The sequence below is a fragment of the Coenobita brevimanus genome, chromosome 52, assembly GCF_032717465.1.
Source record: "Coenobita brevimanus isolate Jiangsu-jjx chromosome 52, ASM3271746v2, whole genome shotgun sequence".
Lineage (NCBI taxonomy): Eukaryota > Metazoa > Arthropoda > Malacostraca > Decapoda > Coenobitidae > Coenobita > Coenobita brevimanus.
Genome location: NC_137005.1, coordinates 38,290,439 through 38,307,134, shown reverse-complemented (window position 1 = coordinate 38,307,134; position 16,696 = coordinate 38,290,439). Strand labels below are relative to the sequence as shown.

General features: G+C 42.0%; 1 protein-coding gene across 1 annotated transcript in view; it reads left to right on the top strand.

The window, feature by feature from the left end:
* Positions 1-16,696, top strand: part of Polr3A (RNA polymerase III subunit A) — a 50,223-nt gene that overhangs the window by 32,466 nt on the left and 1,061 nt on the right. The window contains exons 12-20 of the mRNA XM_080272926.1: positions 604-989; positions 2,011-2,319; positions 2,644-2,872; positions 3,737-3,988; positions 5,677-5,927; positions 6,534-6,804; positions 11,358-11,522; positions 13,568-13,722; positions 15,743-15,911. Coding sequence (XP_080129052.1) covers positions 604-989; positions 2,011-2,319; positions 2,644-2,872; positions 3,737-3,988; positions 5,677-5,927; positions 6,534-6,804; positions 11,358-11,522; positions 13,568-13,722; positions 15,743-15,911 — 2,187 coding nt within the window. The remainder of the gene's footprint in view (positions 1-603; positions 990-2,010; positions 2,320-2,643; positions 2,873-3,736; positions 3,989-5,676; positions 5,928-6,533; positions 6,805-11,357; positions 11,523-13,567; positions 13,723-15,742; positions 15,912-16,696) is intronic.

Genomic DNA, 16,696 nt, shown 5'->3' with positions numbered 1-16,696 from the left:
CATGCTCACAAGGGGTGCCAAAATCCCTGATCATGCACTTCTCCTCACAACATTCATCCAGCCAGCTCGATCTCTTATCAGTTCCCTAGCCTCACTGACTTCCAAACCTTTCTTCTTCAAACACTCATCCACCATATGTTAATAATAATAATAATCATTGTCATCATCATCACCTAATCTTGTGTTGCCCCATGAGGAGCGTAGGAGCCTGGGGCTAGGCAAGTTGGTCCTGACATTTAAGATGAGAGTGACCAGCCTTACATCTTTGAGTGGCATTGCATGAGCAATAAACCCTAGCCATTCCATGGATATAGTACAGTAATAGTAATTATAGTAATGAAAATGATATGATATTAACCCTTTAACAGGTATTATATAAACCCTTTAACAGGTTACTATTTTATTAATAATAGAAGAGAGTTTTCGAACTAGAGGGGTTAGGTACAGTCTTCATTAACTCCATCACCACAAGGAGTCTCCCCTTAGGCTGTATTAGGTCGTCTGTGTTGTAGCCAGAATGAAATATAAAAGATGTCCTTGGGTTCAAAGGCTTGTGATGATGACATGATATTAAACAGATGAACAGCAGTATACATTTTCCAGCCAGTGCAGTTGTGGACAGGGAAACAGATCTTCAGCACCATCATCCGGCCCAGCCCAAGCTTCCCCGTGGCATGCAACTTGACTGCAAGAAGGAAGGACTACACACGGGGAGAGGAACTGTGCTCCAATGAGGCCTGGGTGGTGCTCAGGAACTCGGAGCTGCTGGCTGGTGCCCTAGACAAGTCCCTCCTGGGCTCTGGTTCCAAGAAAAACCTCTTTTATGTCATCCTCAAGGACTATGGGAAGGAGCACGCAGCCGATGCCATGTGGAGGGTTGCTCGTGTATCCACATTCTTCCTCATGAACCACGGCTTCTCAATTGGCATAGGAGATGTCATGCCGGGTACTGGACTCTTGGCCAGGAAACGAGAGCTGCTCCTTGAAGGGTGAGAGCGCGACCTTCATCATCATTAGTGTCATTATTGTCATCATCATCATCATCATTATCATTGTCTTTGTCATTATCATCATCATTATCATGAATCATTAGTCCCAGTCATCATCATGATCATGATCATCATCATCATAAGTATCATTCATCATGATCATCATCATTATCATCATAATCTCATCATCATCATTCCCCAGGCATAAATGAATGTGAACCTAGACTGCTGCAGGCTGAAGTTTTCCTGCAACCCACTATCCTTCTTTCAAGGGATAGGGAGGGATTTCAGGGAGATTTGTATAACCAGGCAGTAGGTTGTATTGGTGTCACCACATGAAGGTGTCCCTCTCCAACACCAAAAAATCTATTTGTCTATCTATCTATAGCCCGACACCCTAATCCCGCAAAGGGTGGCCGCAGACAAAAACACCTCCAAGTCGCTCTGTCACCCACCATTTGACTGCCCTCCCCTCAACTCACTCCCCTCTCCCTTATATACCTCTCAACTCCATCCCTCCACCTCATCCCCGGTCTCCCCCTCCCTCTCCCTCCTTCCACTTCACCTACATGCACCCTCGTAGTCAGTCTTTCATTCTCCATTCTCCCCACATGTCCAAAGCACCTCAGTGTATTTCTCCTAATTTTCTCAATCACATCTACATCCACCCCACAATGTTCTCTCACTTCTTCATTTGTCAACCTGTCCCTCCATGTCACTGCACATGCTCCTCTCAAGTAACTCATTTCCACTGCTCTCACTCTTGACTTGTTCCTCTCTAGCAGGTCCACGCCTCGCTTCCATACGTCAGGATAGGGATCACAATACAATCATGCAGTGACTTCTTCCATACTCACCTCCCTATTCCTCATCACCTCTTTCAGTGAACCAACAACCTTCCTTCCCTGCTGTACTCTTTCAAGCACTTCATCCCCAAATCTTCCATCCTTACCCATCACACTACCCAAGTACATTACAGATTTCAGGCAGTTTCCATAACCAGTAATTTTCTTCTGCTAAGATATGGCAAGTGTGATGGGTTCATCAGTCAGCTTGGTGAAGGAACATTGCACTGCCAGCCTGGATGCAGTGCAGAGGAGACCCTAGAACAGCTTATCCTGAAGGAGCTCAGTACCATCCGAGACAAAGCAGGTAAAGCCTGTGTCATGGAGCTACACAAGACCAATGCTGCCCTCATCATGGCCCTCTCAGGCTCCAAGGGCTCCTTCATCAATATCTCACAAATGATTGCTTGTGTTGGACAGCAGGCCATTGGAGGAAAGAGGGTGCCCAATGGATTTGAGGACAGAGCACTGCCACATTATGAGAGGTAAGGGCTGATATTTACATTTGTTATCATCATCATCATCATCGCCATCATCTTTGTTGTTATCGTAGTCATCCCTGGGTTGTGATGTGAAAGTAGGAGAAAGAAAGGAAGAGGAGGGGAAAAGGGCAAGTGAAAAAGGAGGAGGAAGCTGAAGGAGTAGAGGGAATGTGGATAGAAGGAAGGGGAGAGAGTGACACCAATGGATGGGAGGAGAGGATGGACCGTACCCCACCCTTTAGTTGGTTCTGGTGATAATTTGTGTGTATCATACATGAATCATGTGCATTTTCTTTTTTTTTATCCATCTTCTTCTATCCCCCTCAGACACTCCAAGATTCCTGCAGCCAAGGGATTTGTGAGCAACAGTTTCTTCTCTGGGATGACACCCACCGAATTTTTCTTTCACACAATGGCTGGTCGTGAGGGTTTGGTGGACACGGCCGTCAAGACCTCAGAAACAGGGTATATGCAGCGGCGTTTGGTCAAGAGCCTCGAAGACCTGTATGTTGCCTATGACATGACTGTACGCAACTCAACACAGGATATCATTCAGGTTGGATACTTGTTACGTGGCTCATTTTAACTTCTAGTCTGCTGCATGCCTGTCAGATGGGATATCCACAGTGCAGGAGGTCTGTAAAAGATTTGCTTCATTCACCTAGAAAATATTCATAGAAGTATTTAGTTTATGTCATTAAAAATCTGTAAAGTGAGATAGAACCAGGATTCCGGGAGCTTGAATGATGAGTAAATGGAAGCGTGACCCATTGGATTGGGCAAACTGCGGCTGTCTGGATGTGCTACTTCTCACACTGCCCTGGGGTGAGAATGGAGGTCCGGATGATGACGGTGATGAAAAATGTGTACACAGGTAAATCAGACTTTCTGCTTACAAGCAAAACAAATTGGAAGACTGTAAGTGCTCCCTTTCACTTGTTGAGATGAGGTGAAGACACCATGCTTTTGATCACCGAAGCATGTTTTGGCTGACTAGTGTTCAGGGTGGGAAGGGAGTAGCCACCATTGACCATTACACAAGACAGAGTTTGCATCATCATGTCTGACCCCTCATCAGTAGTGAACACACCGTTTGTACCATAAGAAAATGTATAAGGGGGGGAGGAGAAAAAGAAAAAAATTTAAGTGAGATACTGGAAAGCATACCACCCTTTGTGAAAGGCAGCATCAGTGTCATGGGATAAAGTATATCACTCTGTTTCCTTAAATTTCATAGCACTATACAGTACTTTATATACTGTACTTATATGTGTATATACAATATATATATATATATATATATATATATATATATAATATTATGATGATGATGATGATCATGAATAAAATTATTAATATACTGTTTGGATATTGGAGCTGTGTTATGTCATCAAAATGATCCCTTACTGCCATTGTACAGATTCAGTATGGAGGTGATGGGCTGGATCCTACTGAGCTTGAAGGCAGCAGTGGAGGGCCGGTGGACCTGGAGCGGGTACTGTACCACATCCGAGCCATTCATCCCTGCCCTGATGAGGACCCCCTCACTGGTGCTGAGGTACTCCAACTGGCCACAAAGTATCTTGCTGACGATGCCTTCAAGGACCTCTCCAGCGAGTTTAAGACAGAGCTTAAGGTTTTCATGGACAAGTTTTCCAAGAGGGTTGATAAGGTAAGAGGTGACAACTCCTTGCTTGCTTATATTGATAGGCAGTTTTCACTGTAATTGCAATCCCAGGCTTATCTTATCATGAACCCAGTGGACTGCAGGAAGCTGGCCACTTCAACTGGTTGCTTCCATAGGACTTTTGTTGAGGTTATGTTGAAGGATTGTCTGTGTTTTGATAGTGTGGTGCACTGTTGGCAGTTCATATTATAAGTGAAGGATTCACCAATGAGTTCAAAATAGAAAAAGCTTTCATGCCCTCGGGTGGCTGCCCTTTCCCCTCTTGCTTCCATCTTTCCTTTCTTCATGTTATGTCTTTCTTTCCAGCTTTCTTTCCTCTTCCTTCTGTCCGTGGGTGACTTTACACTGAGTAACGATCCAAATGGTTTCCTGTACACCAGGAAATCATTTACTTTGCTGGGTGGTAACCATATAACCAAACTATGGTGCCTGGTGGTTTAGTGTATAATTAAGGCCCTCCAACCAGATTGAGCCTGTGGTGGTTTATATCCAAGGGATGGTTGGGGTTTATTGCTCACGTAATGCCACTCAGAGATGAGTGAGGCAGGTCACTCTCAACATAAATGTCAGGACCAACTTGCCTAGCCCTGGGCTCCTACACTCCTCATGGGGCAGCATAGGATTAGATGATGATGATGATGCCAGTGGACCAGTAGTTAGCAGTTTTCACTTATTCACTGTGGATTTAATATCAGAAAGAATATCGAAATAACAAAGCAACATAATTTATGCAATAGTAAGGACTGTATTCACAGTTTACACTTTCTTGATTATAGTCCAGTCTTGCCATACAGTAGGGTTGCATGAGGTGAAAACCTACTTGTCGCAAAGTGAGGTTGGTATAACATCCGTTCAGTGGGGTTAGGGAGGGTGACCTCAACCCTGACACCAAAAATCTAAAAAAATCTTACCCTTTAAGGCATGCCTCAGCACCCCTCAGTTGCACCACAATTTCCATTATTGGTAGCATGCTTGCCAGACACTATTTACAAGTCACAGGTTCCAGTAGAGTATTTCACACAAAAAGTTATCATTTCACATAATATTGCACAGTACACTATTTTTTAAACACTCACACTATTATTTGGCAATAGCAGTTTTGTTTCAGTGGCCGTTCATGCACAAAATGGAACAAAAGGCAGATGATTACAGCAAATGTAAATACCGGGCAGCCATCTTGGCTCTGACAGCTGACTGTCAGCTTGTGTGCGTCACCACATCTACATGAGATTCTTGGAGGCAGCCTTAAAATGATCATTCTAGTGAAATAGTGACCAGTTTTTTAACATTTTCCGAAAAGGGTATAATTTTTTAGATTATTATTCTGGCGATGTATCGCATAGCGAATAGTCATACAACGAGACCAGACTGTATCTCATTCCAGCCACTACCTTTAATTTTGGTGCTGGAGAGGGACACCTTCTTGCGGTGGCACTGATATCAACCAGGCAGCTCCATGACCTAGTCACACAAATGTCTCTCAATCCCCCTCCCATCCCCCAAGGATGGTGACATGCAGAAGCGCAGCTTTAACCTGCATTCAACTAGGTTTATTTTCCGATGAGCCTGGGGATGCAATTACTACTTCCTATAATGATTTGTACGGTGAGATTATCTCAGATTTATTACGGGTATTTATGTTATTACAGTTTGACATTAGTGTAACCCTGCAGATGCGTGCACGTGTGAGCAAGGACCGTGAACTGCATCCCATGGCACGTCACATAGAACGGCTCACCCTGACACAGCTGATCCACTTCCTGAACTCGTGCCTGGACCGGTACCAAGTGGCAGTGATGGAGCCGGGCACGGCTGTTGGCGCCCTGTGTGCCCAGAGTATTGGAGAGCCAGGCACACAGATGACACTCAAGACCTTCCACTTCGCTGGTGTGGCTGCGATGAACATCACACTTGGTGTACCTCGGTCAGTAAAGATACCCTAGCACATATACCCTAACCTAACCAAGTTCCTTAACCCTTTTTGGCTTAGTTAATGGGCAGGTGTTAGATTGGAAGTTTGTTTTGACTAGTAACCAAAAAAGTTCATTCCTTCAGTATAATTAAGACAAGTCAAATTTCATGCTGCCATGACATAATATTCAAGTTGAAGTAATAACCCAGTTCTGTCAGGTGAAAGCAAAATGACTATAAATGGCTGCAAGGCTGGGTAGGAAAGACTGAGGTGAGCCTGGCTTTGCAGGAGGGAATTCTTATTCATTAGTGAAGTTAAAAAGACAATAGAAATGATAGGCCTGTGACAAGGAGACCAGATTCCAGGGACATGAATGTTATGTGAATGAGCGTCCAGTCCGGTTCACTGGGCTTGCTATTGATAGTTCTCCCAAATTTATACTTTCTTATTCTTTGTTATCTGGATCCTATATCACCAGCCTCTTTAGATTGAAAAAAGGTATTTGGTTAGGATAATGATGATGGTGATGAAAAGTGATTAGATTTTCACTAGTGAGGAAGAGATAACTTCCATAATCTCTAGTACCTGCTCACGTTCCCGTTTTCTCTCACCCCACAGCATCCTGGAAATTATCAATGCCTCTCATAGCATCTCCACCCCTATCATCACTGCTAAGCTGAAGGAGGACCAGGACCCCGAGAAGGCACGTCAGGTGAAGGGCCGAGTGGAGAAGACACTGCTTGGGGAGGTCTGTGAGTATGTGGAGGAGGCATTTCTTCCTGATGACTGCTTCCTTCTGCTCAAGCTTGCAATGGATCGCATCAGACTACTTAAACTGGAGGTTGATGCGTATTCAATCAAGTACTCCATCTGCACATCTAAGCTTAAGGTGGGTTGGATGGGTATTAGTGAATGGCAAGTATCTGATTATAGTGCAGTATTTGTCTTGTGAGGTGGAGCCAGGATTTCAGAGGCTTGAATTTTGTGTGAATGATTAGCTGGCCCAATTCACTGGGCATGTTTGTTAGCTTTCCTTCTTTCATACCGTCATTTTCCTTTTTTAAGTGTCTGCTTCACCCTATCCTTAGGTGGAAAAAAAGGGATCAGGATGATGATGAGGATAATTTGTATTTGTCTGTCCTTGTGTATATGTATAGCCTTGCCCTAGGTCTATGAATTGCTGTAGCCAGGGTTAATTTTGATATCCAGAATTTATATATGTCAGAGCTGTAGTGCTGGAAATAGGTCCAAATAAGCTTATCATGTTTTCACATACATACATACATACATTCATCATCATCATTATCATCATCCGGACCTCCTTTCCCGCCCTAGGGCAGGGTGAGGAGTAGCAATGTCCAGACAGCCCAAATTTGCCCAGTCCAATGGGCCACGCTTCCATTCACTTATCATTCAATCCCCCGAAATCCTGGCTGTATCGGATACGCCAAAAACATTCACCACGTTCTGTAGCTTCGGATACTCGTATACATTCATACATCATCTAATCTTGTGTTGCCCCATGAGGAGCATAGGAGCCCAGAGCTAAGCAGGTTGGTCCTGACATTTAAAATGGAAGTGACCAGCAACCCTGAGTGGCATTATGTGAGCAAAAAACCCCAACCACCCCATGGATATAAACCTACACAGGCTGAATCTAGCTGGAGTGCCTTAATTACCCACTAAACCACCAGGCTTCATAGTCTGGTTATATGGTTACCACCCAGCATTGTAAATAGTTCCTTGTTGTACAGTAGACCATTTGGCTTGTCACTCAGTGCAGAATCATCCATAGAGAGAAGGAAGTGGAAAGAGAGAAGGACAGAAGAGGAAGGAAGGAAGAGAGGAAAGGGCAGTCACCTGAAAGCAGCACTACATCAAGTGAGTTGATGTTGAGCGTCCCCACCAACCAAAAACATGTTTTCATCTTCAGTTATTCTGCCATTCTTAATGGAACATAGACACTCATTCGGTTGTGCAAATATCAGCGTATAGAAAGTTATGCTTGTGGAAGACCCCTGTATACAGTAACCCCTCCAATATCCGGATCAATAGAGCCATAGGCAGGTCCGGATAGTGGTCCTGTCCGGATATTGGGCCCCAGCTTATGGACTTGTACTTATGGACCCTAACTCTGAAAAACACCTATACAACTCCCTCTGGACATGCATTGCACCTATTTAAGACCCAAATCACACCAATAAGGGACATAAAAGACTGAAATAAATGCAAAAGAACCATAAAATGAGGTTTTAGAGGTGAGTTTATACAATATTAAACATTCTGGGTACTTACAAGTCCCTTGCTCTTGGACTGGTTTGAACCGCCAGTTTGCAGTCCACAGTTAATCCTCTGCACTCTAAATTCTAATTTCTTAACACTGCACAACACTGTAAATTCCCGTGTGTTCTAGTGGCAAGGTATTGCAGTTTATTCACTGTTTATTCACAAAAAACAAGCACCTGTGGCTTGCACTGTTATGAGTATCTGCTCTCCATCGGAGTTCAGCTGTGACTGTTGATGTTGGTGGGGTAACAGAGTTGCCAGATCGCAACAGCCACATTACCAATCTCCTCAACTTTCATTGTCAAATATAACTTTTCATTACCAAATTCGTAAAGCTAGCATATATTCTTCACTAATTATATATACAAGTGGAAATACATGTAATTACTCTCCTTATAATTAACACCATGTTGATTATTTTCACACTATGTAGGGTAGCAGATTAATCAGAGAGAGCAAACAATCCACCATCTCCATCCTGTGTATCCTCATACATGTGAAAAATCCATTTGGTAATGCATTATTCTAATTCATTACCAAACGAATTTTTCATTACCAAATTGTCCCACACTTGGTAATGAAAAATACCAAATGGCAACCTGACAGGGGAGGGGGGAGGGGGAGGAAGGAAGGGGTGAAGGGACCATGGTGTAACAGCTGTTTGGCGCCAGGCGGGAATTTCAAATTATGGGAGGGAAAAAAGTCAGATTTTTTTCGAATTTTTTGCGGTTTTTGGCCCATTTTGGGAATAATGGATCCCAGGAGGATTATGTCCGGTTAGTGGGGATGTTCGGATATTGGGCGTTCGGATATTAGAGGGATTACTTTATTATCACAGTGTGTGCACTATGTTCATTTTCATTTTTGCAGTGTGTATTTAGTATTATAATATGCACAGTATGTTTGTTTTTATTTTTGAGCTGTGTACAGTATATGTGTTAACTGATTATGACCATGAATCTAAGGGTTAATGTGACCCCCCCGTTCATTTATAAAGGCTCCAGCATGCTTGCATGTGTCGTCCTTGATCATTAAACAGTGGCTGTCCATGCTGCCCGATCTCCCGCAGCCTCCCTATTCAGTCCCTTACCCCCTTATCTCTGAGGTCACATTCTGTGGCCTTGACCCAGGTTTTTTTTTTTTTTTGGTCTGCCTCTCACAACCCCATCCCCAGTGTTCACACTTCTCACTTCCTGCACCCAGTTGTCATCCATCATCCTTTCCACATGCCCAGACCATCTCAGTCTACCCTTCCTCATCACAACACTAATACACTCCAGTACCATACTTCCCTTCAACTCTTCCATCGTAAACCTAGCTCCCCCAGGCATTGCATTCAAGGACGCACTGCAAGTCCACCTAATCATCATCATTTCTGTATATTTGTGCCCACAAATATGCCCTTCCTTTACTGCCCAAGTCTCACTACCGTACAGCCTTACACTCCTAATACTTGCTGCATACAAAGATCCCTTATCACGGAGGGAGAGACCTCTCAGTGCCAGGAGAAACAACAGCTCCCTGAACTTCTTCCAGCCGCTCCTCGCTTTAGCCATAGAGCTAGCTCCAGTCCGACCTCCAGCACATAACATGTCTACCAAGTAACAAAACTCTTCCACACACTTAAGAGACTCACCAGCAAGATCAATCCTTTCACACCTGGCAATATCCACATACACTCCCTGACACACCACACACATGAAATCAGCATTGTCTTGCAGTCTGCCTCTAATACAACTACATCTCTAATGTAGCCACTTATCACAAACACTACACAAGATAAACTTACTTCCCATGCCCTTGTGGCAAAACTGCACATAGCCACACTCCCTCTTGTCTAACAGTATTGCCATCAACCCGAGATACCATCACATTTGTTTTATCTGCATTTACTCTCAGGCCCTTGTGCCCCATTCTGTCTCAACACTTCCTAAATCATTCCCCTGCCTCCCTTTCATTTTCTGCAGTCAACACCAAATCATCAGCATACAAAACCTTCCACGGGAGTTCATCTCTGAAGTCATGTGAGAAGGCTTAAAGCCATGATAAACAACAAGGGACTCCAGACTGATGCCTGAATCACACCAGCATTCATGGAAATCTCATCAGTCAAATTTCCATTCACTCTCACCCGGGTGCAAGCACCCACATACATAGCCATAACCACTCTAGCCCGCCACTCATTGATCCCAGGATTTCTCATTGCCCACTTCACCACCTCCCTAGGGACTCTGTCAAAGGTCTTCTCCAGAGTCCCTAGGGAGGCTTCAACAAAACCTTTGTAGATGTGACCCATGTATAGCCCAGGGAGTTTCTCTAACCCACATTTCTGATTATAAATCAATAGCCATCAGTCTGTTGGCATATTTGTCTATTTAACTCTTGCTACCCAGATGATTTAATTCAACTTAGGAAGGGTCTCTAGTAGTGAAGCCAATGATGGCAGTACATAATCCCTACAATTTAGTGAGTCTTCCTTATGCTAAATAGAATCATTTGGAAATATCAAGAATAAATTTAAGAATCTATCATTTGACTGAAGGGGTTTACTTATTACTTGGGTTGCATTATCTGCCTGTCTTTACTTCACTCACAGTTATGTAGATATTCTCATGTTAATATCCACTATCCTTTTGGCATGTTCTAAATAAGAGGCATTTGGAGGCACAGGCTCGCATGCCAAAAGCCAGTTTTGATATGAATTTGGTGTTCATTTTTTTTATATATCACATACTGACAAAAATTTTAATGTATTTAGCCTAAAAATGAAATAATAAGGAAATTAATCCAGTTTCAGTATAAATTTGGTGTCCATTTTCTTTCTTGTATATCATTTACTGACCATATAATTTTGGATTATTTAACTTAAAAGAAAATTATAAGGAAATCCATATACAGTAGTGCTATATGTACATAAAAATTCAAAAAGTTTGAATAGATGTGTGGCTCATTTTTATTGGGCACTTTGCAGGTAGTTTTCCTACTTCTATATTTCCCTTGATCCTTGCCACCTCATGTAAGTGGGAAAGAGAGTTGATGATGATGATGATGAAAATGTGATCAGTTCTGAATTTTTTTAAATGGATATGTTTTTGCAGCTGAGGGAAATCCATGCCCCCTAATGAGTGATGCAGTAGCTTATGCTTTTCTCTACAGATAAAGGAAACAGATGTATGTGTTGAGAGTGACACCATCATTACGGTGCGTCCGTCACGTACCAAAGCATCAGCCATGTATTACCAGCTACAACACCTCAAGCAGCACCTTACCAAGGTCATCATCAAGGGACTACCCTCCGTCAATCGGGCAGTGATCAACCAGGTCAGTTGGTGGAGGAGCTTCATAGAATATTTTAAAATGTTAAGCTATATTGCACCAAAATTCTAAAGGTTTCTTTGTTCTAGAGTATTGTGGTGTTGATGTGGATTTGCTGAAAAGTGTTAGGAGTACCCCTGAATGACTTGGCCGTGTGGAGAGAATGGAGAGTGAAAGATTGACTGAGATAGTGTATGTGAGTCAGATGGAAAAATGGAGAGGGAGACCAAGGATGAGGTGGGAGAATAGAGTGGAAGTAGATGTGGATGAGAGTGGTGTTGGGTGGAGTGAGGGCACCTGATGGCAGAGACAAGGTGACACAGAGATATGTTCATGGCCACCCCCACCAGAGACATATGTTCATGGCTATCCCTGCCAGGATTAATGTGTCTGGTTGAAGATAAACAGATCTTTAGTTCAAAATGCAAATTGTCATTTGAGTTACACTGTATGTAGGGCACTGAAAAGTTATAAGTTATCCTGTGTGAATTCTCCACAAGTAAAGTGAAGGTCACCAGAAATGGACTAGTGCAGTGGTGCAGTAAGGTTGTCGTGATAATCATAATCATCATTGCCATTGTTATCATCATCATCATCATCATCGACATTGTTATCATCCTCATCCTCATCATTGCCATTGTTTTCATCATCATCATCATCATCATCGCTGTTGTTCTTATCATCATCATCATCATCACCATCATCATTCCAACCTCATCTTCGAACCCAAGGATGGGTTGAGGTAGGGTTCAGAGAGGAAGAAAAAAAATGATGGAGGGAGAATTGTTAGCAGCGTACCAAAACAAGTGTGCCATACTCTCATCCTCATTCTGGTATGTAGTTTATTTTTATAAGATGGTGTGTACAGTGTTCAAGATATATGTTTATTTGGGCTTTGGTGTTCATGTTATCTGTCTGAGTGCTAGCCTTTCACTCCGATGATATATTTTGAATTTAATCATCACCAGATCATTCTGTTCAACATTTGTAGTGAAGGGATTTCCAATGGCTGTATTCTAATTTTTCCAGTTCATAAAGTGTCATCTAAACTTCCATCCATCATCCAGTCCTACATTGCCCCATGAGGAGCGTAGGAGCCTAGGGCTAGGCAGTTTAATTATGAAAAAAAAAAAAAAAAAAGTTATTGAATGGTAGGCAATAATTACTCAAGTTTTGAATGCTGTTTTATCATTTTACTGTAATTAATCACCCTCATGGTTGTTTTCCTAACTCAAAAGTTATGATTTCAAGTTGTGAATGCTGTTTTAACATTTTTCTGTAATTAATCCCCCTCATGGTTGTTTTCCTTACTTAGAGTTATGAATTCTCTTCAGTAGAATATGATTTTGAAGAAATACACATCATGCAGTATGAGTGATACCATATAAATTATGACACAGTACTAAAAAGCATATTCTTATTGTCTATGATTTTACTGTGCCATGAATTAAATTGTTCAGATGGAAGACTTGTACAAACAGAGACGCAAGTATCATCCCAAAGTTAATCAATATTTGACCTTTCTATTTCATAAAATTTCTCTAAGATAGATCAAGGCATTTGGTGGTAGCAGGAAATACATGAAAAATGCATCATCAGTGTAAAGGATTTAATAATGAATCAAGATTGCATGAGTATTATTGTTGGTTTGTTGTCATCTGACAGAACTGGGCAACTCCCACAACTTAAGTACTAAATTTTAGTTGCATGAAATTTTGTTAGCCGTAGATATGAAATGGAAATGACTTTCCGTGTTTAATAGTCCCTCCAACCTAACTACACTTGGCCATCAATTAAACCTAAAAAAGGGATTAATCCCTGAGCTAGACCTCATCAGATCATATAGCCCTACTAGGGTTACAGGAGAGTGCTACCCCTCCCAGCACAGCAGCCACTGGGCGGGGCACAAACTCGCAACCTCACGATTACGAGCCCAACACCCTACCACCGAGCTACCGCACTCCCTATTAAACCACAAAGAGAGTTATAGACCTGTCAGGTGAAAATAAATGCACTGTGCAGCAATTACACTTTTCCCTCACTGCCCTCAGAATGATGGTGGTCCAGGTGGCAAGCCATCATATGAGCTTCTGGTGGAGGGTGACAATCTGCGGGAAGTGATCGCCACATACGGCGTTGATGGCACACGCTGCACCTCTAACAACACATATGAAGTCTTCACATGTTTGGGCATTGAGGCTGCAAGGTCTGAGAGCATTATAGGGATTTGTTTACATTGTACAGATGTGAGTGAAAGTTCACCAACAGTCAACTGTCAGCATTGTGTTCTGCCTTCAGTATTTCTCTTTCCTCCCCAAATGACAGAGTATATCCTTCATTCTCACTCCTTTGTTGTGTGCCTCATGTTCCCATCACATAAAAAGTACTTACTGTAACCCTTCTATTGCCACAGCTGGCAAGTGTTGACAGACTTTTGCTTGTGGCTGTATACTGTATATTGTTACACTTGTTGTGTCCCGTGGCTCATCTAGACATGAACCTAGTGGATTGCAGATAGTTTTCCTTCTACTCCAGTCCACCATGCTTCTTTCAAGGGATAAGCGGGGCATAGAAGAACATTTGTCTGCCCATTTAAAATGGTGCCACCATGTGAAGATATCCCTTTCCAGCATCAGTTGTTACAGTGAATATGGGACTTGCTGTTACCACTACCATTTGTTCCTTATTCTTTTGTTGCTGGAGATGGGCACCTTCATGTGATGGCACCATTATAACAAGTGGTGGAGCTGCCCAGTTATACAGACATTCTGCTGTCTTCTCCCTGTCCTCCAAAAAGAATGATGGACTGAGAAGAAGGGCAGCTTGGGCCTTCAGTCCACCAGGTTGACATTCAAATGAGCTTGGGGTTACCACACTTCTACTAATATAACCTCCTCAACTGTTCATTATATTCTTGTTACCATCAAATAATTTTATTCACCTTTAAAAAGACATTTAATAGTGAAGGAGGTCAGATACAACTTCCTTTTGCTCTTGTGTTGTGAAGGATCTTTCCTCAATTTTGGAAAATTATCAGGAGGTAGCAAGAATGAAATAAAAAGTACAGTACTCATCCTTTGGTTTTTGAGGTTTTGATATTCCAAGTTTTGGTTAGTCATGGATGAGTAAACTCACAGTATGCACTGGTTTTAGGTGTATTTTGGGATTATTGAACAAAATTTGTTGTCAAATCATTTGAAAATGCACCTTTAACAAGTAGATCTTAAAGTGTGGTTGTGTAGGGGCACTACAAAGGGTTTTTAGTCAATCATAGGCAAATTATGGCTGTGGGGACTCATGTCAATGGGTTCATTTTTGCTAATCACAGATGTATCTTCCCTGAAAACTGTGAAGAACTGAGGATGAATGTACATCATATGTACTTAAGGGTTTAATGCAACTCAGGTTGTACAATGTACACTAGATAAGTAATATTCACAATGATATGAAGAGCAGCATTCCAGTAAAAATATGCTGTTTGTAGACTAAAGGTTTATTGTGGATGTCTTGCAGGCAGTAGTCAGTTTGCCTGGGTATGACATTTGATATCTTAATGTTATTTTGTCATTATCTTTGTTTCTGGATCCCACCTCACCCCAGTGCATAGGTGAGAATTAGGGTTAGGCTGCTGCTGCTGCTGATGATGATGATGATGTGAGTAAACCCCTTTGTTTTGTATTTTCTTCCAGTTGTGATGTCTCTGGTGCATCATTCTTATCCTGATGTCTTACTGATATTGTGTATTGGTTTTTAATAGTTCATACAGGTGTGTAGTAATATTTATATTAGTTACATGCTGTTGATAGTTCTCCCCCTTTTTACTCTGTGTCCTTGTGTCTAGGTACTATCTCTCCCCAACTTTAGCAAGGAAAGAGGGTTAGAATAATAATAGTAAATGTTGATAGATCCTTATACAGGCATTCCTCGTTCCAAATACAGTATCACGAATGTCACAAAATATCACAACACATATAAAAATAGATAGTACTTTAAACTGGAGGAATCTGGTATATCATCTTAGGTAGCAATGGATCTTTAATAGGCAATTATTCTTTATTGTTCTTAGGATTTAATAGAAAAACAGGGTATCAAAAAGGCTGCTTATAATGAGTCTCCTTTAATGGAAATGAAGAAGTTAAGTATTGTATGTTTATTGTAATGGAAAATAGGTAATCAGAGTGAAGGGGTCAAGTTTGCACTGATTTTCTATCCTGGTGTTCCCCCAGAGCGACTATCATTCGTGAGATTACCGTTACCATGGAGAACCACGGGCTGAGCGTTGACCGGCGACATGTGATGCTGCTGGCAGACCTCATGACCTGCAGGGGTCAGGTGCTGGGCATCACTCGACACGGCCTATCCAAGATGAAGGAGTCTGTGCTGATGCTGGCCTCGGTGGGTGTGGTCATACTTTTTATGTGAAAGCATTTGTTACATATATGTGCACAAGTTTCCTGTACACCAGGAAACCATTTACTACACTGTGTGGTAACCATATAACCAAATTTTGGTGACTGGTGGTTTAGTGGGTAATTGCAGTGCTCCAATTGGATTGAGCAAGTGAAGGTTTATATCTAAGGGTTGGTTGGGGTTTATTGCTCACGTAAGACCACTCGGAGATGAGTGAGGCTGGTCACTCTCATCTTAAATATCAGGACCAAGTTGCCTAGGTCCGGGCTCCTACGCTCCTCATGGGGCAATATAGGATTGGGTGATGGATGAGTGGATGTGTACTGTATATGTGAGAGTGATTGCTTGTGAGTGTTTTCATGCACGTATGTACACAAGAGAAAGTGGGTTTAACATAAGAAAAACAAACTGTGGTTGTTTTTCTTATGTTAAACCTTTACCTTGGATGTAAATGGCTCATTAATTCTTTGACTGGGTGCTAGCAGGAGAATGAATTAAAAGTACAGGCATTTTGTTGCCTATATGAAGAATTCAGTAATAGTATTTAATATTGTCCTTACAGTACTATCATTTTCCAGCGATCAAAGTATTTCTCTTTGTATTTTTTTATGACATTTTCCCCATTGTACGTGATGTGTTACAAAATATCACAACTTTATCCGTACAATTGATGCAGTAAACTAGAGGAACTGGCAGATCAGCTTAATAGACAACAATGGAACTTTATATGGCATTTTTTCTGTACAGTATTGTGCTATAACATACTGTGG